The sequence below is a fragment of the Prionailurus viverrinus genome, chromosome E2, assembly GCF_022837055.1.
Source record: "Prionailurus viverrinus isolate Anna chromosome E2, UM_Priviv_1.0, whole genome shotgun sequence".
NCBI lineage: Eukaryota > Metazoa > Chordata > Mammalia > Carnivora > Felidae > Prionailurus > Prionailurus viverrinus.
Genome location: NC_062575.1, coordinates 1845657 through 1868130, shown reverse-complemented (window position 1 = coordinate 1868130; position 22474 = coordinate 1845657). Strand labels below are relative to the sequence as shown.

The following is a 22474-nucleotide window of genomic DNA, read 5'->3' as shown; positions in this document are numbered from 1 at the left end:
AGACTGCAGCATTAGCTCTGGCTGGAGAGTTTCCAGGCCACTCACTAGCCTACCCTCTGCCCTCTGGATTTGAAACTTGCTATGCCCCACAATCACATAAGCAAATTTCTTGAAACAAATCTCATATATACATATTACCACTACATATGTATATGCGATACACACATATACACCATACACATAGTTATAAAAGATGTATACATGTCAATATTTATAAAACATATCTTACCAGTTCTCCATAGAACTCTTCATACGTTCTTCATTCCTTGACCTAATTAGCTTATTGCTATGCTTTTGTCTCATCTTAGAAATATTAAATCTGAAGGGCATTTCTATACTCTCTGATTCCAGTTCTGAATCTGTACCCATCCTCAAATCATCAAAGATGCACTTGATTCTCTCAGCTCCACAGTTATGAAAAAAAAAGTCACCAATGGTGACTTCTTAGATTGCTTAACGTACCTCTAGGTGGACATTAGAACCCCTAATGTGAGTTTGTTGGTTTCTTGACATCAACAACTTAACAAAGTCAGGTTGGCCCAGGGTTCATGCTCTGTCCATTCTCTTCTTCAATCTACACTCATTCCTCTGTTGGTCTTACCTAGTGTCATGACTTGGAATAGCAGTGTAAGCTAACAACTCTCAAATACATGGGAGTGTCCACAAAAATGAACAAACCTTTTTTAAAATTTTAAAGAGAAAGGAAGAGGGTTTTATTTGAGCTCATGTTAAGACAGCTACCTAGGATACACAGTCTTCACAAAGCAAAGAAGAGGGTGCTCTGGGGAAGGAACGGTTGGTACACTGCTACACACACACACACACACACACACACAATGAATTGTAACTCTTTATTAATTAACATTATGACCCAGGACATTCCAAAAATTCAGACTTTGTCTTACGTTTTTAGTATGTGCAAATACATATGACTAATCTTAGGGGAACCAGGGAGGTTTTTTTCTTTTTCCTATATTTATGTTTGGAATGCTACATTCTCGTTCTTTTTCTTTTCTAAGTTTATTTATTTATCTTGAGAGAAAGAGAGAGAGAGAACACGAGTGGGCAAGAGGCAGAGAGAGAGAGAGGGAGGGAGAGAGAATTCCCAAACAGGCTCTGCACTGTTAGTGCAGAGCTGGATGTGGGACTCAAACCCACGAACCATGAGATCTTGACCTGAGCTGAAATCAAGAGTCAGGTGCTTAACCAATTGAGCCACCCAGGTGCCCCTGTTATTTTTATTTTTATTTTCAGTGAAGCAGATGTACAACATGTGCTTGGGGCAGAAACAGAGCCCATGCCAAGCCATTTTGACCTTGGTAAATGTTAAAGTATAATTTCCCCAGAAGCCCAAGAGCAAAGCCCACAAACGTGAAAAGCTGAAAATTTCCTTTATTTTATCAAAGCTGAACTCTTTTCCAATGTTGTCATTGAACTGCCTATGTAACACATGCCTTGTGGTCTCATGGACATTTCAAATTGACCATGCTGGAAACTGGAGTCCTAAATTTCCCTCTAAGCCTCCTGTGTCTGCTCCTCCCCACCTCACAGGATGCCAAATCCATTCTTCCGTAATCTGGGCCAACTACACGACTCAGAAGTTCATTCATCTTATGAAAAAGGCCCTAGGCTAAATAAGTCCCTGGAGAGTGTGCAACTTGTGAAAGGGGACTTTCAGTGTCCTCCTTGGGAGGTTTTGTGGTGGTTGTTTTTTCTTTTTTTGAGACAGCACGAGTGGGGACTGGGCAAAGAGCAAGGGAAAATCCTAAGCAGGCTCTACACTGTCGGCAGAGTGTGAAATCATCACCTGAGCCTACATCAAGAGTCAGATGGTTAACCAACTGAGCTGATCAGGCGCCCCCTCCTTGGGAGGATTTTTAAGCTACTTTTTGGTCTTTTCCCCTAGAAGAGGATGGAGGAAGGTGGTACCAAAAAAAGGAAGTCACCAGGCCAGCTGGGGCAGAAGGCCAGTTCTTCGCCTTTTCATATGCCTCCACCCTGACAAATGTCCATCTCCGGAGCCTCAACTTCCCAGGCACAGAATGGAGGCTTCACCCCTGCCCCTTGGGCCTCCGAGTTGTGGCCACTTAAAAAGGCAGATCGGGGGGCGCCTGGGTGGCGCAGTCGGTTAAGCGTCCGACTTCAGCTCAGGTCACGATCTCGCGGTCCGGGAGTTCGAGCCCCGCATCGGGCTCTGGGCTGATGGCTCAGAGCCTGGAGCCTGTTTCCGATTCTGTGTCTCCCTCTCTCTGCCCCTCCCCCATTCATCCTCTGTCTCTCTCTGTCCCAAAAATAAATAAACGTTGAAAAAGAAAAAAAAAAAGGCAGATCGGTTGCTCGCTTGCTTGTGCTCCTTCCCCTCGGAGGAAGACGCCTGGTTAAGTCCACCCTGCCCGGTCGGATTCAGAGGAGGGAAGCCACATTACCCAGCAGGCATCTGAGGCCAATGCCTGCCAAGAACAGGGGCGCTTCCGGCGGCTCACGTACGTGGGCGGGGCTTCCGGGGTTTTCACTGCCGCCGCCATTTGCCTCAGCCGTTTGCCCTGGGACGGCCTTGACCCGCCGCGGGCTGTGCCAGCGCCGCTCCTTAGGCCTTTCGTGGGGACCAAACAGGGAAGGAGGCCAGGCTTCACCTTCGCGCTTCGCAGGGGCCGCGACTCCCTGCAGCGGGTGTGCCCCCTGGCCGCTCGCCGGGCCGCGCGGCCTCTCGGCCGCCCTCATCCCCTCGGTCGCCGAGGGCGGCGCCCCGAGTCGTGGTGTCTTTTACGCCGAGGCCGCCCGGGCGCTCGCCTCTTTTCGCCTTGCTCGACCCGCGGGGCCCACGATGGCGGCGCCGCCGACCGGCCCGACCCAGGTCAGTGGACGTTGGCGTCGGAGTTGCTGCGTCTGTGCGAGGGCGGAGACGGGCCCCCAGTGGGCCGGGAGCCCCGACGTCCGCTGGACAGATCTCCGCACTCGCGGGGTGTGGAGGGTGGGGCTGGCTTGCGGCTTAACTGACCCCCGGTTCCGTGGAGTCAGTAAGTTGTGGAAAGAACGAATGATGCTTCCGCCTGGGACTCCCGTCAGTCTTAGGGTAGATCCCGCCCCCAACGGGACCTGGGAGGACCCACGCTGCCCCACCTGCCCTCTTCTAACAGGTGACCTTGGGCGTCGGGCGGAGGGGGCCCGCTTTCCGGGCAGAGACAAGTTCAGGGGGCCCGGGAGGGGCAGTGAGGTTGCGGTGGTCCCAGCTGCTGGGGCGGGGGGCGGGATGCTCCACCCCTCCTCCGCCAGCACCGGCTAGGCGGCCAGTCAGAGGCTCTTCTTCCCGTGGCCAAAGCCTGTGTTCTCCGTAGCCATTTGTGCTCCCTGGTCCCGAAGTGTCCTGGCCTCGGGGCAAGTGCTGTCAGAGCTCAGGAAGAAGGAGGCTCATGGTTCCTGGTGGAATCTCCCCGGGAGTGAGGTGGGGAGCGGGCGGCGCAGGTCCGGTCCCTGCCGGTTACCCAGGGAGGTGCCAACCCTCCAGGTGCCGTTCTTGTGAGGTCAGTGCTGAGGGCTCTGCTCCTCTGCCCACGTTCACGAAAATAGTTTCAGGGTTGATGGAAATGTATTTAACGACAAAAGTTGGGGCACATGCTTCCCAATGTCAGTACATTGTAATCACTGTGATTACGGAGGAATTCCCGATGCCCTGTCTTCCTCCCTGTACAAGAGTAAGCAGCGGTTAACATGTTGCCTCTGGTTTGTGAGAGGCAAGGCTTCGGATGAATGTGGGGAACTCCCTTAGCCTTTCGGGGACTGGTTGGAGGTGATGAGATGTTCCCCCCGCCCCCGCCCGGGAAGGGGGGGCTGTGGGAGAAACGAGAACCCAAAGAAGCTGAGCTGAGTCATTTCCATGTAAATCTCACGGCTGTGACCAGTGAAGCGGGAACTATTATTGTATTGATCCAGAAACAGACGCTCAGAGAAATGAAGTGATGTCTTCAAGGTTAACACAGCTGGCAAGTGTCGGCTTTCAAGAGTTTGGATTCCAGCCACAGGAGACTGACTTACGGACTGGGGACTTGTAGTCGCTTTAACCAGGATGTGCCCCTCAGCATGGGGCAGGCAGCGAGCAGGACCAGTGAGGCTCAGGTACTGCCGTTGTCACCAATGCTGTTATTGTCATTATTCACTCATTCCTCTGACGTCCTGGGGCCCATGGTGTCTGCATCTCCCAGTCCACCCGTCACTTCCATTGTCTTGTGTGACCTTCCGGTGGCTCCCGTGGAGGAGGCTTCTCCCTTACACTGCTGTGTCCACCCCCATCTTGAGCCCGGCACAGAGCTTGGCGCTCACGAGGTTCTTGGCGATTCGAGCCTTGATCACTCTGTACCTTTATCAGGGATGTAGGGATGAGGCCCGATCCCATCCAACACCCCGACACCAACACGCTGCTACCTCTGTTTGACATCCAGGTGTCTGTGACCTTCGACGATGTGGCCGTGACTTTTACCCAGGAGGAGTGGGGGCAGCTGGACCCGGCCCAGAAGACCCTGTACCAGGAGGTGATGCTGGAAAACTGTGGACTTCTGGTGTCTCTGGGTAAGTGCTCCCCACTCCACCCTAGGGGGGGACCTGCCACCTCGTGGTCAGAGGACCTTCTGTCTCCAGGCGTGGCCCCCAGATTCCGCACCTCTGCGTCTTTGCCTGTTTCTGTTGTTTCTCTTCCTTACTCTGCTGCGGGACTGTGTGGGGTGTCCTTGAGGCAGAAATGGCCACCTGAGCCCGAGCTCCTCTGGACCTCTCGCCCCAGTGCCCGGGACAGACTGGTCTCCATCTGAGGTCCTCATTTCGCATTCCAGAGGGGGAGCTGAGGGGCTGAGCCTGGTTGGCTCAAGTGTCCTCAGCAGGGCCAGCAGGGCAGGGAGTGATGGGAAGTTCTCCGGGAAGGGAGGGAGTCAGGCCCCCCGGAGGCCTTTGCCTTCAGCACCGACAGGTATTGTTGTAAACGAGGTGATCCCAGTGACGGGGCTTCTCTGTGCTCACGTGCCCTCGTGGTTGTCACTTGTTTCCAGGGCCGGGATCGTCTGCCGGGACGAGAGAGGTGGTTAGAGTAGTGCTTTTCGGCGGGTCGCAGTTTTGCCCCCAGGAGCCATTTGGCAACGTCTGCGGGCACTCTGGGTTGTCGCGCCTTGGGTGTGGGTGGAACTGGCATCTGGTGGTTAGAGTCCGGAGATGCTGGAGACCTCCTTCGATGGACACGACGGGCCCCTCGACAAGAATTATCCCGCCTGCAGAATTCAGGGTGCCCAGTTGAGAAACGCCAGCTTAGATGTTTCTCTGCTTGAGGTTAGTCACCACGAGGCCATTCGATCTGAGACCCCAGAGCTTAGGGGAAGACGTGCCGATTTTTGGAGAACTGGAGTTAGGTCTCAGTGAGAAGAGGCAAAAACAAAATTAGAGAAGTTTGATAGATTAAATATTTTGTAACAAAACGTTTACAAATAGAAAGTGCATTTTGGCCCTGCTGAGCTCTTCTCTCCCCTTCCGTGCTCTCCCTGAGCTCCCCCTGCTCCGGCTGTGCGGGGCGTCTGGTGGTTTCCTGCGCACACACCTGGCTCGGGCCTCAACTTGCTGTTGTGTCTGCCTGGTGAGTGTTCGTGGACATTTCAGCCTCTCAGACGGTGACCCTTCTGTGCGCGGTCCCCGCCTCCTCGCCAGCAGTGTCCTGACCACCAGATCTTATGCAGGGCCCTCCCCCATCCCTGTCGCTTTCTCTCATCATCCTGGTTATGGCCTTCTAGGTTAGCGGTCTCAAGCAGGGACGATGTCGTCCCCGAGGGACACTGGGCAGTGTTTGTAGACATTTTGGTTGTCGCCCTGGGATGGGGCTGAGATAGGCACCTGGTGGGTGGAGACCTGGAGTGCTGCCAAACATTCTTGTAACGCCTGTCTTCCCTGCAAAGAAGTGTCTTGACCTAAATAATCATGCCCGTAACCCACATAATTATGTCAGGTTGAGAAACCTTATTTCAGAGAGTGTAGGAACATGAACTGGCATTGAGAGACACCCTGATATGATGATTGCGTTATTTCTTCTCTTTTCCTGCCTCTGATTGCTTTTGATGGCAAGTCTGGATTTAGTGCTGAATCTTTTTTTTTTTCCTTCTCAAGTGTTTACTCATTTATCTTGAGAGAGGGGGGTAGAAATAGAGGAGGAGAGAGAAAGAATACAAGCAGGGGAGGGGCAAAGAAAGAGGGAGAGAGAATCCCAAGCAGGCTTCCCACTGTCAGCACAGAGCCCATCCTGGGCTCAACCCCACGAACCCCAGGATGATGGCTTGAGCTGAAACCAAGAGTCGGATGCTTGACCCACTGAGCCACCCAGGTGCCCCTAGTGCTGAACCTTAATACATCTTCTTTACTACCCCCACCCTCCAGTTGTTGGCACTTTTCCCTTTAAAACAGAAGGAGCCTTGAGCCCACAGCCATGAATAGGCAGCATGAGCTTACTGGGACTTAACAGCATTTTGATGGCATTGCTGAGTTTTTGTGGTGATCTTCCACTAAGGGTAGACTCTAGGTTTCTCATTTACCAGAATGATGCAGGATTCTTTCTTTGAAGAAAATAAGAAAAATTCAAAACGGGTCATGTTTGGGGCGCCTGGGTGGCTCAGTCGGTTGAGCGTCTGACTTCGGCCCAGGTCATGATCTCACGGTCCGTGAGTTCGAGTCCCGCGTCGGGCTCTGTGCTGATATCTCAGAGCCCAGAGCCTGCTTTGGATTCTGTGTCTCCCTCTCTCTCTGCCCCTCCCCTGGTCATGCTCTGTCTCTCTCTGTCTCAAAAATAAATAAAACATTAAAAAAAATTTTTTTAAAAATGGGTCATGTTCAAAAGTTCAAAAGCAGTTAACAATCACAGATCCCCTGAGCACTGACTGTGCGGGACTGTTCAGGCTTATTCATGCTCCATTCATGTAAATTGTCACAGCATTTCCCCCCCCCCCCCCCCCGTATGAATTTGCACCTGCAAGATTTGCATTCGTAGAGGTGACTTAGTGACAGACGATGTAGAGAGCTTAATGCTGTCATGTATTTTACATGTTTCTGTGTGCATTTACATACATATGTACACATCTGTGCACGTCTGTACATACTCGCCCATGTGTGTGCTAGTTGTGGGTCAACGAAAAGAATCTCTTTTTCCTCTACTCAGTAACACTTCTGACATGAAAATCTTGTTTTCGACCCCACGCAATTCTGCCACACACTAACTGGAGTTCGCACAGATCCCGCAGGTTAAAACGGGCTCAGTCTCTTAGGACAGCCCCTCCCCCTCCCACACATCCACTTCAGATGCCAGTCACAAGTCCAGGTGGTCACCTGTCTGGATCACCTGGCTATAAATCAGGTATGACCCCCTCCTCAGGTTTGATAATTTGCTAGGGTGGCTCACAGAACTTAGGAAAGCACCTTACTTAATATTACCCAGTTATTGTAAAGGATCAAATTCAGGAACAGCCAAATGGAAGAGACGCAGAGGACGAGGTGTGTAGGACAGGCCACTGAGCTCCCATGCCCCCTGTCTAGGCTTGCCACCCTTCCTGCACCTCGATGTGTTCACCAGCCTGGAAACTCACTGAACCACGTTAGTTAGGGCTGCTGATGAAAGCTTCATGACATCGGCATCATGGAGGAAATCACTGGCCATTGGTGTTTGAACTCCATCTCCAGCCCCTGTTGCCTGCCCAGAGGTTGGGGGATGGAACTGAACATTCCAGTGCTATAAGCATGTGTTTGGTTCCCCTGGCCCCTCCTTAGGAGTGTTCCAAAAAGTCACCTCAAGAACATAATAGAATTCCTAATAGAAGAAAGCAAAAAGGTTCTGTGTCTAATTTCGGTCTTAGGAGAGGCAGTCTGGACACATGCTGGGGTGAAGGTTTTAGTGTTGGCGTGGAGTTGTCATCGTTGGAGTGTTGGTCTGGGTCGGTGTTGTCCACGTGTGGGACTGGGGTATCCTTTGCGAGTGAATGCCCGCTCAAGTTGATGGGCGCCTCCGTGTTTGCCGCGTTTGGTTGAAACAGTGGTGTTAGTGTGGGGTGTTAGGCCAAGAGGCCTTTTGTAAGGCAAGCTAGAGACCCACTCGGGTTTATTTGTCACACTGGGATTTGAAAAGGAGTTATTCAGAGTGATAGTTATGTCTTCTACTTAAGCCAGCAATTTTGGGCATGTTTGGGCTGCGAAAGCTCTTGAATGTCTCTCTCTTCCCAGAGCCCAGCATTGTGTAATTGGAGAAGTGAGGTGTGTGTCCATTACTAGTCGCCTGCAGCTCTGAAGGGAACGAGGAATGCCTGGCCATGCCTTGTATCGTGGCCCTTGTATGTGTAGAGATGCGTGGTTTTGACTTATTTTGGGGGTGTCTGTGAGATGGGAGGGTCTTGAAGTTCTTTCCCCTGAAGGAGTCCATTTTTGGGCAGTGGCCCAGCAGTTTATAATGAATGTGGAAATGGGACCGTTTGTTGATCAGGGTATCTGGTGTGAAAATGACCCCCTGAAGTTTGGCCAAGCGATGTTTCTTAGGTCCCGTTTTTATTTAGAACGTTCTGGCTAAGGGCTAGAAAGCAGCAATACTCCACTGAGCCCCCTCGGGTGTGATGGAAAGCAGTCTCTCTTTTACAATCCCCAAACTCCCCTAACTATTCCCTCTGTTACTCCCAGGGGTTTTCTGGGGGCCTGGGGACAGGTGACCTCCTCCAGCAGCAGAGCATGTGGCTGGGAACTGCAGACAGGAGAAGCCGCCCCACAACGGGAGGATGCCACGGGGCCCGGGCTGGGCTCCAGCCTGTCTCAGGGAGTCGTCGGTGGCGGTGCCAAGCTTGTGCCATGCTGTTTCTGTGACCCAGGGCACGGTGGGCAGCTGGGCGTGGAGGTTGCAGGCTCCTGTCTGTGAGAGCGGCTGTTTTCAGGAGGGCCTAGTGTGTGGTCAGTCACTGTGGTTTTAACAGTGTATTGCTCAAGGCTGGAACTGGGGACGGTTTGTCCCATCAGAAGCCCTTGTGGCCATCGTTGGTCATTCAGAGACTCCAGGAGGCTTGAGGAGAAAGAGGTTGTCCAAAGCCTCTGTAGTGAAGGGGTCTCTGAGGGCACCTACCGGAGCGTCTGTTAACAGTATTGTGAACAGATCTTGGAGTCTTGGTTGGAGGAAGCCTCATTTAAGGTGGGCTGAACTGTAACTGTCAACACCGGTGAGGTTAAATAAAATGTGTAAATGAAGAATGTAGTAACCAGACCCCAGATAATGCTAAGTAGTGTTATTATCTAAAACTAATCCCCCAGGGGCGCCTGGGTGGCTCAGTCGTTTGAGTGTCAGACTCTTGATTTCAGCTCAGGTCATGATCTCACAGTTTGTGTGGGTTTGAGCACCACATTGGGCTTCGAGCTGACAGCTCAGAACCTGCTTGGGATTTTCTCTCTACCCCTCTCCCACTTACCTGTGCTTGCGTGCACATGTGTGTGTGCTCTCTCTCTTTATAGTTACATAAATAAACTATAATATAAGATAACTAATCCCACAAAGGGACTAAAAGATGTTGGGTTGTGTTTATGTATCCATAACCGAGTGTGTCAGATGACCTTCCGTGGTCAAGGTCGTCCTCGATGTACCGTCACATGTGTGCTCCTGGAGAAAGTGGGGGCACTTAAAATCTCGTCTGCAGAGATGGGTGCGGGTCAGAGTTGTTGAGCCACCCTCCCCGGCAGCCCAGGAGAGAAGAAGGGTTTCCCTGTGGGGGAAAGGCAGGCTGGCAGAGAAGGGGCGGAGCAGGCACTGGGCAGCACGGTTAGCCAGAGCTCTCAGCCCAGAATCAGTGGGGTGTGGATTGAATGATGTCCTTGATTTCTGTTGGATGTTGGGTGTGTGGATCGTGTGAGTCCGCTCTGGCTGCCACACTGTGTGGCTGAAACAACAGCTCTATTTCCACATCATTCTGGAGGCTGGACGTTCCAGACCCGAGGTGCCGGCAGAGAGGTGTCTGATGGCAATCTCTTCCCAGCTGCCACTTCATGCTGTGTCCTCATGTGTCCTTTCCTCGGGCTCAGAAAGGCTGTTTCTTCCTCTTCTTTAAAGGACACCAGTCCTACCAGATTGGGGCCCATCCCCTGACCTCATTTAACCTTAATTCCCTCCTTAAACATCCTATCTTCCAGATACGATCACATTGGGAATTTGGGCATAATGACATTGAGGGGAGGACACGCTGCATTCCTAGCAGGGACCCTCAGGGGTGGACCAGAGTATTAAGATTGTAGTCACCCCCATGAGGTGCCCTTCCTTTGTCCCGGGTTCAAGCACAGACACAACTGGGCTGTCAGGTGGAGCAGCAGTGGGACGGTCATTCCTTCATTGATCAGCTTTTATGTGATGAAAGGCTCCTTTTCAGCTTCCACTGGGCTGTATTAACTATTTTAATGGGGGTCTGCGGGCCCCATTTTACCAAGCCAGTTTGTAAGCGCCAAAAATGTATTTTAATTCTGTGATGTGTCAGGGCACCCGTGCCCATAGGGCATAATTTAGGACAGTGGGCACTGGGACGCAGGGAGTTGTAGGCAAATCTGCAGTTAAAGTGAGACATACCTGTTCTTCCCCTGTATTAGCTACTGAAGTTTGGGCAGCGCTGTGTTTAAATTTAGAAGAATCTCCAGGTATAACTAGGATTTGAGCCCCAGTATTGGTTAAACTTAAGAAGTTTTGTCAGTGGTGCGTTTTAGCAAATCCTGAAGTTAATTCAGAACCTATATTGTAGAGTCAGAAAAACCAATCAGTGCCCGGTTTTGTTTTGGTAATATAATTTTTTTGGAATATAAATTTTGTTATGCTATACAGAATTATTATAAGAATAATTATGCTATACATTATTATTATAATTTGTTATCTTAACTTTTAGCATATAAATTTTGCATTTCTAATCGCACCAAACTGTAGGCAGTGTTTTAGTTGTATACTGTGCATTTAGTTATTTTTTATTTTCTTCCTGTGTATCTAGGGGTTTCTTTTTGTTACTGGTTTTAAATCAGTCAGTAGTTTAGGATGAGTGTTGTTTTCTAAACCTGGTATTCGCTTGGTACATAAGTTTTAAAGCACCCTTCCTACTCCTGCTTCATTTTCTTGGGCTTTTAGCTGCCTGCAGCCCCATATTGAATTTGTCTCCTGCTGGTGAGAGGGGTGGGGAGGGCATGGGGTCTCTGGGCAGCAGCCTCCCTGGGATGGCCCTGGTCCCCAGCATAATTGTTTGTTGTCACCTCTCTGTCCCTGGTCATTTTCCTTTTCTTTGGGTATTTGCCTGATGAGCTCCCGGCAGTCCCAGGTGGCCCCTGTTGAGTGGCAGTCCCATCTGTCGGGTGCCCTGACAGCCGTAGAGGGCCGGGGCTTACGTCTAGGGCAGCATGGTGGCGACATCGGCATTCTGATTGGGTCAGTGTGATTTTAACGAGGAGACTCTGGCATGCTGCTGGGCAGCTGCGGTCGGGGGAGCCCGGATGCACTGGCCGGTGCCCTGACATTGGTTGTGCAATCTGGCGTAAGGGGAGATACGTCCTGAGGTGTCCTCGCAGGAACAAGATACCCCATACGCTTTTTTTTCTTCCTTATACATTGAACCATGGGTCTCCAAGAATGGGGTGTCCCATCCCTGCTGGGTTGGGGGACGGACTACAACAGTAAGGCCGGCAACAATGGCAGGATTTGCCCTCGAAGCAGTTGAAGCCTCTTGTGCCACATCATCTGAGGAGGGCGCCCCACGCCGCGTGGCCAGTAGATCCCTCATATCACACAGGGGACCAGTGCTGGGACTCCACCAGATGCGCCTTGAAAAGGGCGAGTTGTGCGATCAGTCCCTCGGGGAACCTAGCTGAGCAGCCCAGCACTGAGTGTTGCTGGCTCACTGGGCATACCTGCACCCCAGTGCGGTAGTCTGGGGGGACCTTGGCCTTGCACGACAGCCACTTACCCTAGTTGTCCCTGGGGCACCCACCCAGAGACTTGACCATGGAAAAACAGATGGATGAGATGGGTTTTTGCCGATACAGGGGCAACTAGGTAATTAGCCCTTGCAGACCTAGGTTATCACACCTGTAAACTACAGAAGGATTTTGCTTAGGATCTAAAAAAAGACTCAGGTCAGTAAAGATGCAAACTTTGTTTTGAATGGAGAGAGTCAGTGTTTTAAATATGTCAGTTCTTTAAATTATCCCATAAATTTATTTCCACTTTAAACATAACGTATTTGAGGGGCGCCTGGGTGGCTCAGTCTGTTGAGCGTCTGACTTAGGCTCAGGTCATGATCTCGCGGTTGATGAGTTCCAGCCCTGTGTCGGGCTCTGTGCTGACAGCTCAGAGCCTGGAGCCTTCTTCAGATTCTGAGTCTCCCTCTCTCTCTCTGCCCCTTCTCTGCTCATGCTCTGTCTCTCTCTGTCTCAAAAATAAATAAACATTAAAAAAAATTAAAAAAAAAAAACAAACCATAACGTATTTGAATTGCTTCCCGCAGTCCCTGGGATATGGTTATACCCTATAAATGCTAGTTTTTCATTTATTGTTAGGATGAGAAACTCCACAACAACATGGCAGATTAATGAAGCCATGCTTCAGCGAAGTCCTGTCGGGAAGTAACATGGGAGCTGAGACCGGAAGAGTTAGAGTTCTCTAGAGGCACAAGGTGGGAAGAGAACAGCCTGCTGGTAGTAGGGCCAACACATGCAAAGGCCCTGGGGTCACAGGAGGCATGGCTCCTGAGAGCTGAAGGGAAGTCTTACTTCCGTTTTGACACCCGAGCTGAGCCTGCAGCAGATGCAAGTGAGGTTTGCGTAGTGACAACTGATACTCTCCGGCTGTGGCTCTGTATCTGTCAGCACAGCCTTCCGTGGGTCCTGGTGCCTCTGCCATTGACTTCTCTGCAGTCCTGTGTCTTTTCCCTGCGTCTGTGAGCAGCTCAGTCTTCACCCTGAGGGACGTTCATTCTCTCGTCTCATAAGTTCAGAGGTGATCCCAGCTCCCCGCTTGGTGAGTGACAGCCCAGCTGTGTGTTTCTTTACCCCCTCTCTGGTCTAGGGCTTTGAGGCAGGTTCCCTCATAAAAGTCCCAGGATGCCACCCACTCAGCCGTCCTGGCTCCTACCAGGTTGTGTACTTATGTACCTCTAACAATTGGTGATGGGGCATAGCCACTTGCAGGTTGGCAGAGAGTGGTTTTTCGACCTTCCTTTGATGCCAGAATCCGCTGGGAAGGTTTTTAAATCTCCCGATACCCAGGCCTCACCTACAGAAGTTTGTGTTCGTTGGATGTGAGGCGGACGTGCCGGGAGGTGTGGATGCACATGTGGGTGAGACTCACTTGCTCGGAATAACGAGAAAACACTCTCTGGAAGGAGGGGATCCTCTTCCCTGGGATTCTGTGAGCTGGAAGTCAAAGGAAACAGGTGCTCTCTACATAGCCAGCACTACTGTCTCAAGTCTTTGGATCCCAGCAGTGGTGTTTGTGCCAGTTTCCAGGTGACAAGTCAGTGTTCGTGTGGATGGGAGCAGCTTCGTTCTGAAGTCATATCCACATCCGGAAGTCCCACACTAGATTGAGAGGTTTAATTTGTTTTCCCAAAAATCCCAGTGCCTTCTTTCTTTCTCCGTGACCAGGGTGTCCCGTCCCCAGACCGGAGCTCATCTGCCAGCTGGAGCGCGGGCAGGAGCCGTGGACGGCGAAGAGAGGCCTCTCCCAGAACACCTATCCAGGTAGGAGCCAGGATGCGGGCGCGCGGGAGACCCTGCAGGCTGGAGACCAGGAGGGGACCGCGGGCCCTGGTTCCCCGGGAAGCTTCTCGTTCTGGCCTCTCTGGTGGTTCGGAAGCCGGGGAACCCTTTGACCCAGAGTCCGCGTGCCCGGCCAGGGACCCGTAATGTCTCTCCCTCCGTCCACCTGCCAAGTTTCGGTGGCAGGTTGGGGACCGGACACGGCCTCAGAGAGCCGCTCAAGCCTCCCCCCGCCCTCAGTGCCTCTCTCTGGCCGGCGTCCCCAGGTCCTGGTCCCCAGGTCCTGTGCAGCCGTGTCCCGCCCGGTGCATCTCCCGACTCGGTTCCTTATGCCACCGCCTCCATCAGCCCCGCCCCCACGCTCCCTGCTCACTCCCATCATCTTCCCTGCGGGGGCCGCTGGCCTCCCCACCGCTCTCCACGTCTGCGTGGTGCCTCTGGTCGGCTAGGCTCCAGGTCCTGCCTGCGCTTCCCCAGGTGCTCAGACTCTGTTCCAGACGGCTAGCACTTCCCCAGCCACGGACGTGTCCCCGTGCGACCGCGGCGTTGACAGTGCATTGCGCCTCCTCCCCCGCTTGAGCCTCGACCCTTCCACACCCAATCGGGCTCTCGAGTCTGCAGCTGTGCCTTCCGTCTAGCAGAGGGGGTCTTGCCCTTGGCCCCGGGGCCGCTTCCTGAACCGGAGTCCAGAGCACCTTTTCAGGGGAATTATTTCCTCCTTCGTTTTGTTTGTTGTGTAACGTAACTTCATCCTTTCTGTACTCAACATAAAAATATGCTCAAGGTGCATAAAAATATGCTCAATACGCCTGGGTGGCTCAGTCAGTTGAGGATCCAACTTCAGTTCAGGTCATGATCTCACAGGTCATGATCTCAAGCCCCGCATCAGGCTCTGTGCTGACCGCTCGGAGCCTGGAGCCTGTTTCAGATTCTGTGTCTCCCTCTCTCTCTCTCTGCCCCTCCCCTGCTCACGCTCATATTCTGTCTCTTTCTCAAAAATAAATAAACATAAAAAATATATATATCAAGCTCCTTATGGTTAAAGAAGGTCAGTAAGTTCCCGGCTCACGTGGCCCCATCCGCTCCCTGTGCACTCACGTACTCACTGCTCAGGCAGGCGCTGCCCGGAGCCGCCCCGAAGGTCATCCTGCATGTGGTTACAGCGTCTTTGATGTTTCTTGGAGTGAGGTAGATGGATTCCAGGCTATGCAAACTTTAAAGTTTTTTACTGGATAGTTGCCACTGTGTTTTTTTTTATTTAAAAGTATTTTTTTTGTTTTTATAAAAAAAATTTGTTTTTTTAACGTTTATTTATTTATTTTTGAGACAGAGAGAGACAGAGCATGAACGGGGGAGGGAGAGAGGGAGACACAGAATCGGAAACAGGCTCCAGGCTCTGAGCAGTCAGCACAGAGCCCGATGCGGGGCTTGAGCTCACGGACCGCGAGATCGTGACCTGAGCCGAAGTCGGACGCTTAACCGACTGAGCCACCCAGGCACCCCTGAAAAAATGTTTTTAATGTTTGTTGCTTATTTTGAGAGACATTTGACATTTAACCTTTCGATCCAAGGTGGAACTGGAGTCTGTTGTGAGATACGAGTACAGTTTTGCATTTCCAGTGCGACACCTGTCTTTCTGGCTCCATTTACTGTGTTTCCCCTTCTTCAACGCCCCAGCTTCTCTGCTGTCTCTGCCGTCCACGAAAGCTCGCTGCGTGTGTTTCCCAAAGTCTCTTCTTTTTCCATTGCTCGTTTGTCTTCTCTGTGTGCCGGTACCACAGTGTGTGAGTCTGTGATTCCGTGGCAGTACTGTCATCTGAGATGGTAGGTGTCCTTCTCTTTATTGTTGCCTGTTTGACCCTTCATACAAGTCCTACCATCAGACTGTGAAGTTCCTTGATGGCCCAGTTGGCATTTTATAGGGAATTGTATTGAATTTTTTTTTTTACTCATTTGGGTAGAATTGTCAGTTTTATGTGATTAAGTTTTATTCCCCTGGTTTTGTCAAGTAATAATGGACCCACATCACCGTACAGGTTTCCCCACCATGTGAAAGTAGAGTGTTCCTGTGAAACTTTTCATTAGCCAAAACGGCATTTATTTATATGGATTTTTTTTTCTTTTTTTTACTATTTCTATACTTAAAAATCATCTCTCTCAGGGTTTTCTTTTTTTTAATTTTTTTTTTTAATTTTTTTTTTTCAACGTTTATTTATTTTTGGGACAGAGACAGAGCATGAACGGGAGAGGGGCAGAGAGAGAGGGAGACACAGAATCGGAAACAGGCTCCAGGCTCCGAGCCATCAGCCCAGAGCCCGACGCCGGGCTCGAACTCATGGACCGCGAGATCGTGACCTGGCTGAAGTCGGACGCTTAACCGACTGTGCCACCCAGGCGCCCCTCTCTCAGGGTTTTCTGATGCCCTAGGACGCATCTTGCTGACAGATGCCCAAAATAAGTGGAGAGAAAGCACAGGTGCTCGCAGACACAGTTCAGAGCTGTGGCGGCTCAATGTCAGGGACTGTTCTGGTGAAGGAGCTCGGTGGGCCACCTCTGCCACCCAGGGGGCCCACTGCCTCTGTGACGGCTCGATGCGAGAGACGCTGAACACCATTTTTGCTTTTTGTGGTTTTCGTACGAGTGAAAATCTTTGAATTTCTTTCAGTTAGTGGAAACAGGTCCTGATGTCAGTGTAAGTAAAGGAAGGAGGAAAATTAAAAAGGAAAAAAGGTTTCTTCTTGTGGTGAGAACTGTTGCAATTTACTCTCTCATCTCTGCTCTGTGTCACGGCAGGCAGGAGTAGCTAGGGCCCTCGTGTGGTACGTCCCGTTCCTAGCCCTTAACCTTGGAACTGGAAGTTTGTCCCTTTCAACACACCTTCCTCTGACTCTTCTGACCCCCACATCATACTCTTCATTGACCCAGCTCTTCCTTCATGTCTTCAAGTAAAGTATTATCATTTTCTCCTCTAGATCCATGTGTATTTTGCTGGTCTCTTCCCCAGACTCAGTACGTGCAGCCCAGTCCTGCTTCCCTCCTGCCGTGTCCTGGGAGTCTTCACTGTCCCCTTCCCGCCCGCTCCCCCCCACCTCCAAGAACCTTGGGAATCCTGTTCCCTTGTCTCCTTTCTGTCCCTGCGTTCTCATCAACACCATCCTCAAACTCTTGGTCCCCTGTACATTCTGTCCCCTGAGGTTACTGTACCCTCGGTACTTCCTCTCTGGGGCGACTCCTGTGCTGCCAGTGGGACCCCCATCGTGGGCACCTCCTACTGGAAAACTCTCTTGATGTCTTTCTGAACACAGCCAAGCTCAAGGCTAAGAACACAGAACTCCCGAGAATGCCAAGTCTTCCCAGGTCATCCGAAACCAGTGGGAGTTCAGAGATTTCCCACAACTATCCTTAGATTTGACACATTTTTAGAAAAACTAGAAAAACTTCCTAAAATCTGTTCACTCTGCCCTCAGTGTTTTTTTGTTTGTTTAGGTTTTTGTTGTTTTAATTTACATCTAAGCTAGCATATAGTGCAACAGTGATTTCAGGAGTAGATTCCTTAATGCCTCTTACCCATTTAGCCCTTCCCCCCTCCCACAACCTCTCCAGCAACCCTCTGTTTATACTCCACATTTAAGAGTCTCCTTTGTTTTGTCCCCCTCCCTGTTTTTATATTATTTTTGTTTCCCTTCCCTTATGTTCATCTGTTTTGTCTCTTAAAGTCCTCATATGAGTGAAGTCATATGATATTTGTCTTTCTCTGACTAATTTTGCTTAGCATAATACCCTCGAGTTCCATCCACGTAGTTGCACATGGCAAGATTTCATTCTTTTTGAGGGGCGCCTGGGTGGCGCAGTCGGTTAAGCGTCCGACTTCAGCCAGGTCACGATCTTGCGGTCCATGAGTTCGAGCCCCGCGTCGGGCTCTGGGCTGATGGCTCAGAGCCTGGAGCCTGTTTCCGATTCTGTGTCTCCCTCTCTCTCTGCCCCTCCCCCGTTCATGCTCTGTCTCTCTCTGTCCCAAAAATAAATAAACGTTGAAAAAAAAAAAATTTTTTTTTAAATAAAAAAAAGATTTCATTCTTTTTGATTGCCATGTAATACTCCGTTATAGATATGCATGTGTGTGTACATATACACACATGTATATACATATATATACATATATATATACACACACGTACATATATACATACACACATTACATATACATACACCACATCTTCTTTATCCATTCATCCATCGATGGACATTTGGGCTCTTTCCATACTTTGGCTATTGTTGATAGTGCTGCTACAAACATGGGATTACATGTGTCCCTTTGAAACAGCACACCTGTATCCTGTGGATAAATGCCTAGTAGTGCAATTGCTGGGTCATAGGATAGTTCTATTTTTAGTTTTTTGAGGAACCACCATACTGTTTTTCAGAGTGGCTGCACCAGTTTGCATTGCCACCAGCAGTGCAAAAGAGATCCTCTCTGCATCCTCGCCAATATCTGTTGTTGCCTGTTTTTTTTTTTTTTTTTTAATTTTTTTTAAAGTTTATTTTTGAGAGAGAGGGGGAGAGAGAGAGAGAGAGAGTTTGAGCAGGGGAGGGGCAGAGAGGGAGGGGGACAGAATCCAAAGCAGGCTCCTGGCTCTGAGCTGTCAGCACAGAGCCCTACGCGGGGCTTGAACTCACAAACCTCGAGATCATGACCTGAGCCAAAGTCGGGAGCTTAACCGACTGAGCCACCCAGGCGCCCCTGCCTTCAGTGTTTGTTACAGATTAAGGATACAGCTTACAAGCAGGGCCAGAGGTGTTCAGACACAAAACTTCCATGTCTTCAGTGACTTGTTCCCTCCTGGCATCCGTGTATGACAATAACGTGCACAGATATGGCCAACTTGGGAGATTGGCCAGAGCGTCACTATTTCTATTTTTATTGAGCCTTCATTACATACGTGCAATTGAGTTACTCTCCGTGGGACTCAGTCTCTAGCTCTTTTTCCTTTTCCAGAGGTCCAGCTGGTATCTTGTGGCTCAAAGTCCCAACTTTCTAATTTCATGGTAGGTTTTTCTTATGTGGCTGGACCTCGCCTCGAGTTATCTCTTTAGTACAAACTGGAGGCCTGTAATGAGTTACCTGCCGTCCCAAACTAAGGGATACATTCCTAGGTGCCCATGCGGGATGTCCACGCATAGACGTATCTTGAAGCACACAGCACCATAATTAGACTGCAGACGCATGCACAATGGGATTGTGGTAGTATTTCCCCTCAGACCTCCTGTCCCCTCGCCTGGCTTCTCCTGGGTCTCCCTTTCAAGAAGTCAACAGTCCAAGATCCAGGGGTAAAAATCCTGAGATTCAGAGGTAGTAAAACATAACAGAGATGGGCCCTGTTTTCATCTTCATTTCTTTCGCTGAAATGCTAGTTTTATTTTTCCCATGTCGTCATTATTCACAGGGCTTTTTGTGTATTGGGTTTCTTTCAGGTGACAAGGACAAACCCAAGACCATGGAACCCACCACTTGTGATCCAGCCCTGCCTAAGGGGGCCTCGTTCCAGGAACTAAGACGTGGTGACCCAGGGAACTGTCAGCTGGGCCAAACCAAGGATCAGCGTGGACCGTCAGAAATGCAGGAAGGACACTCGAGACCAGGGTTCGAAGCCCAGAGGGAGAAGCTCCCTGAGAAAATGACCCCTGAACATGGTGGTTTAGGGACAGCTGATGGAGTGTGTTCGCGGATTGCACAGGACCTGGTCCCCCTAGGTGGTGCCATCCGTGACCCTGACTCATGTGGATCGGGTAAAGATCCCATGATTCAAGAAGAGGAAAATGCCTTTAAGTGCAATGAATGTGGGAAAACTTTTAATAAGAAGCACCTTCTTGCTGGACATGAAAAGATTCACTCTGGAGTGAAGCCCTATGAATGCACTGAGTGCGGGAAAACCTTCATTAAGAGCACACACCTCCTCCAGCACCACATGATCCACACGGGGGAGAGGCCCTACGAGTGCATGGAGTGCGGGAAGGCCTTCAACCGCAAGTCCTACCTTACACAGCACCAGCGGATTCACAGCGGGGAGAAGCCTTATAAGTGCAACGAGTGTGGAAAGGCCTTCACCCACCGCTCCAATTTTGTCCTGCATAAGAGGAGACACACTGGTGAGAAATCCTTTGTGTGCAAAGAGTGTGGGCAGGTCTTTCGACACAGGCCGGGTTTCCTTCGACATCATATCATCCACACTGGCGAGAATCCCTACGAATGCTTCGAGTGTGGCAAGGTCTTCAAACACAGGTCCTACCTCATGTGGCACCAGCAGACTCACACTGGGGAGAAGCCCTACGAGTGCAGCGAGTGCGGGAAGGCCTTCTGTGAGAGCGCGGCCCTCATTCACCACTACGTCATCCACACGGGGGAGAAGCCCTTCGAGTGCCTGGAGTGCGGGAAGGCCTTCAACCACAGGTCCTACCTCAAGAGGCACCAGAGGATCCACACCGGGGAGAAGCCTTTCGTGTGCACCGAGTGTGGAAGGGCCTTCACCCACTGCTCCACTTTCATCTTGCACAAAAGGGCCCACACCGGAGAAAAACCTTTTGAGTGCAAAGAATGTGGGAAAGCCTTTAGCACTAGGAAGGACCTCATCCGACACTTCAGCATCCACACCGGGGAGAAGCCCTACGAGTGCATGGAGTGCGGGAAGGCCTTCAACCGCCGCTCGGGGCTCACGAGGCACCAGCGGATTCACAGTGGAGAGAAGCCCTATGAGTGCATGGAGTGTGGGAAATCCTTCTGCTGGAGCACAAACCTCATCAGGCACGCCATCATCCACACCGGGGAGAAACCCTATAAGTGCAGCGAGTGTGGAAAGGCCTTCAGTCGCAGCTCCTCCCTCACTCAGCATCAGAGGATTCATACTGGGAGACACCCCGTCAGGGGCAGCGCAACAGAAGTGGGGAGACCCTTCACGAGCGGGCAGTCCTCGGTCACCCTGCGAGAACTCCTTCTGGGGAAAGACTTCTTGAATGTAACCACCGAGGAAAACCTTTTGCCAGGGAAAACATCTACCATGGCATCTGATCGAACATACCAAAGAGAGACCCCCCAGGTATCTTCGCTGTGAGAAAATCATCCGTCCCAGGCCGTCAGGAGTCGTGTAGAGATGCAGTTAGAGATTGACCCGGCCCAGAGCCTTACTGTGCATCTGAGAGTTCATCCGGGAGAGACCGGTGTTGATTATGCAGGAAGTAAAATGTTCAGCTACTTTTTTCTTAGTTTACACTGCAGCGTTATCTCAGGAATTTTTATAAAAAGAAGGTGGAGATTAGAAGGGCAAATGAAATGAAAAGTTTGTGAGACTTCTCTGTCAAGCTTTGTCAAGCACTTTGTCATGGATTCCTTTGTTGACTTGGGGCAGGGGGGGTGTTTCAGAGGCCACGGGCCTTGACCCTTTATGTGTCTTGTATATACATTCATTACTGTTCAGTGGCAGGAGAGTTAGACAGATGAGAGGGCAGGTATTCAAAGCGGTAAATACACACATAAGAATGGGCACATTGTCTTGCACCAGTTAAGACGTTAAGACTTAACAGTTTTAGAAAACAAACTTTTTTATTTGGTTTTAAACCCCAAACACCCAGACTTTTTCTTGATCCCATCTATTTACTTAGTTTCTGTAGCTATACGGTAAACCTCAAAATTAGGTAAAAGTGATTTCTCTCTATTACTTAAATTGATTTAGTTTTCCTAGTTCCTTTGACTTTTCATATAAATCTTAGGGTGCAGAAAATCGTGTTTGCATTTTATAGGAATTGGTTTGTAGATCTGTTTGTTGAAAAGCAGCATCATGAACATCGTTACATCCTATGATACTTCATTTGTTTAATTCTTGGTATTTCATTACCGTTTTATAATTTTCAATACAGGCTCTGTATATTTTTGTTAAGACTTGTAACTAGGTGTTTTGTTTTTTGAGTGTAAATGGCATTGATTTTTACACTTTGATTTTCCATATGATCTTCAGTAGTATGCAGAATGATCATTGGTTTGGGGGATGATATTTTGGTAACCTGCACCCTTGGTGAACTCACATTATTTCTAGCCATTTCTCTGGGTAGAATCCTTAGGATTTTCTGCAAAGGTACATCAGCTGCAGATAGAGTTTTATTTCTTCCTTCCCATCTGTTTATCTATGACTTTATTTTCTTACTGCTCTAGGTGTACTTCCAATGTGATATCAGATAGGAGTAGTAAGAAAGGATGCCCTTGACTGATTCCTCAAATGAGGCGGGAAACTTTCAGTTTTTCATCAAATACGATGTTAAAAGTTCTTTTTGGAGTTTTCTTATCAAGTTTAGAAAATTTCCATCTATTCCTAATTTACTGAGTTTTTTTTTTTTTTTAATTATGAATAAGCATTGGATTTTGCCAAATGCTTTGCCTCCATCAGTTGATGTGATTATCTGATTATTTTGTTGAGGAAATTTTCCTCTAATTTCTTGAATTCAGAATAATTTTTATATTGGATACATTGGATAGTTTTAAGATTGGCATTTTCAAGGAATTGTTCCGTTTTATCTAAATTTTCTAACTTGTAGACTTGTAGTATTTCCTTATTACCATTTTAATGGCAGCAAGATCTATATTTCTGTCCCATTTGATACCTGATTTTGGAAATAGGTCCATTCTCTATCTTTGTCCATCTTCTTAGGTATTGATCATTTTGAAGAACCA

At 49.7% G+C, this 22474-nt stretch overlaps 1 protein-coding gene across 2 annotated transcripts; it reads left to right on the top strand.

Moving 5' to 3' along the window:
- Positions 1 to 2429: 2429 nt before the first annotated feature.
- Positions 2430 to 21692, top strand: LOC125152398 (zinc finger protein 264-like). Of its 2 annotated transcripts, XM_047834250.1 has the most exons (5): positions 2718 to 2854; positions 3931 to 4113; positions 4437 to 4563; positions 13645 to 13740; positions 19231 to 21692. In XM_047834250.1, exons 2-5 carry the CDS (start codon positions 4078 to 4080, stop codon positions 20862 to 20864), a joined length of 1893 nt encoding a protein of 630 aa, XP_047690206.1. In that variant the 5' UTR covers positions 2718 to 2854; positions 3931 to 4077; the 3' UTR covers positions 20865 to 21692. The 2 variants fall into 2 exon arrangements, with proteins under 2 accessions (XP_047690205.1, XP_047690206.1); XM_047834249.1 differs by lacking the exon at positions 3931 to 4113 and having other exon boundaries at positions 2430 to 2854.
- The last annotated feature ends 782 nt before the right edge of the window (positions 21693 to 22474 follow it).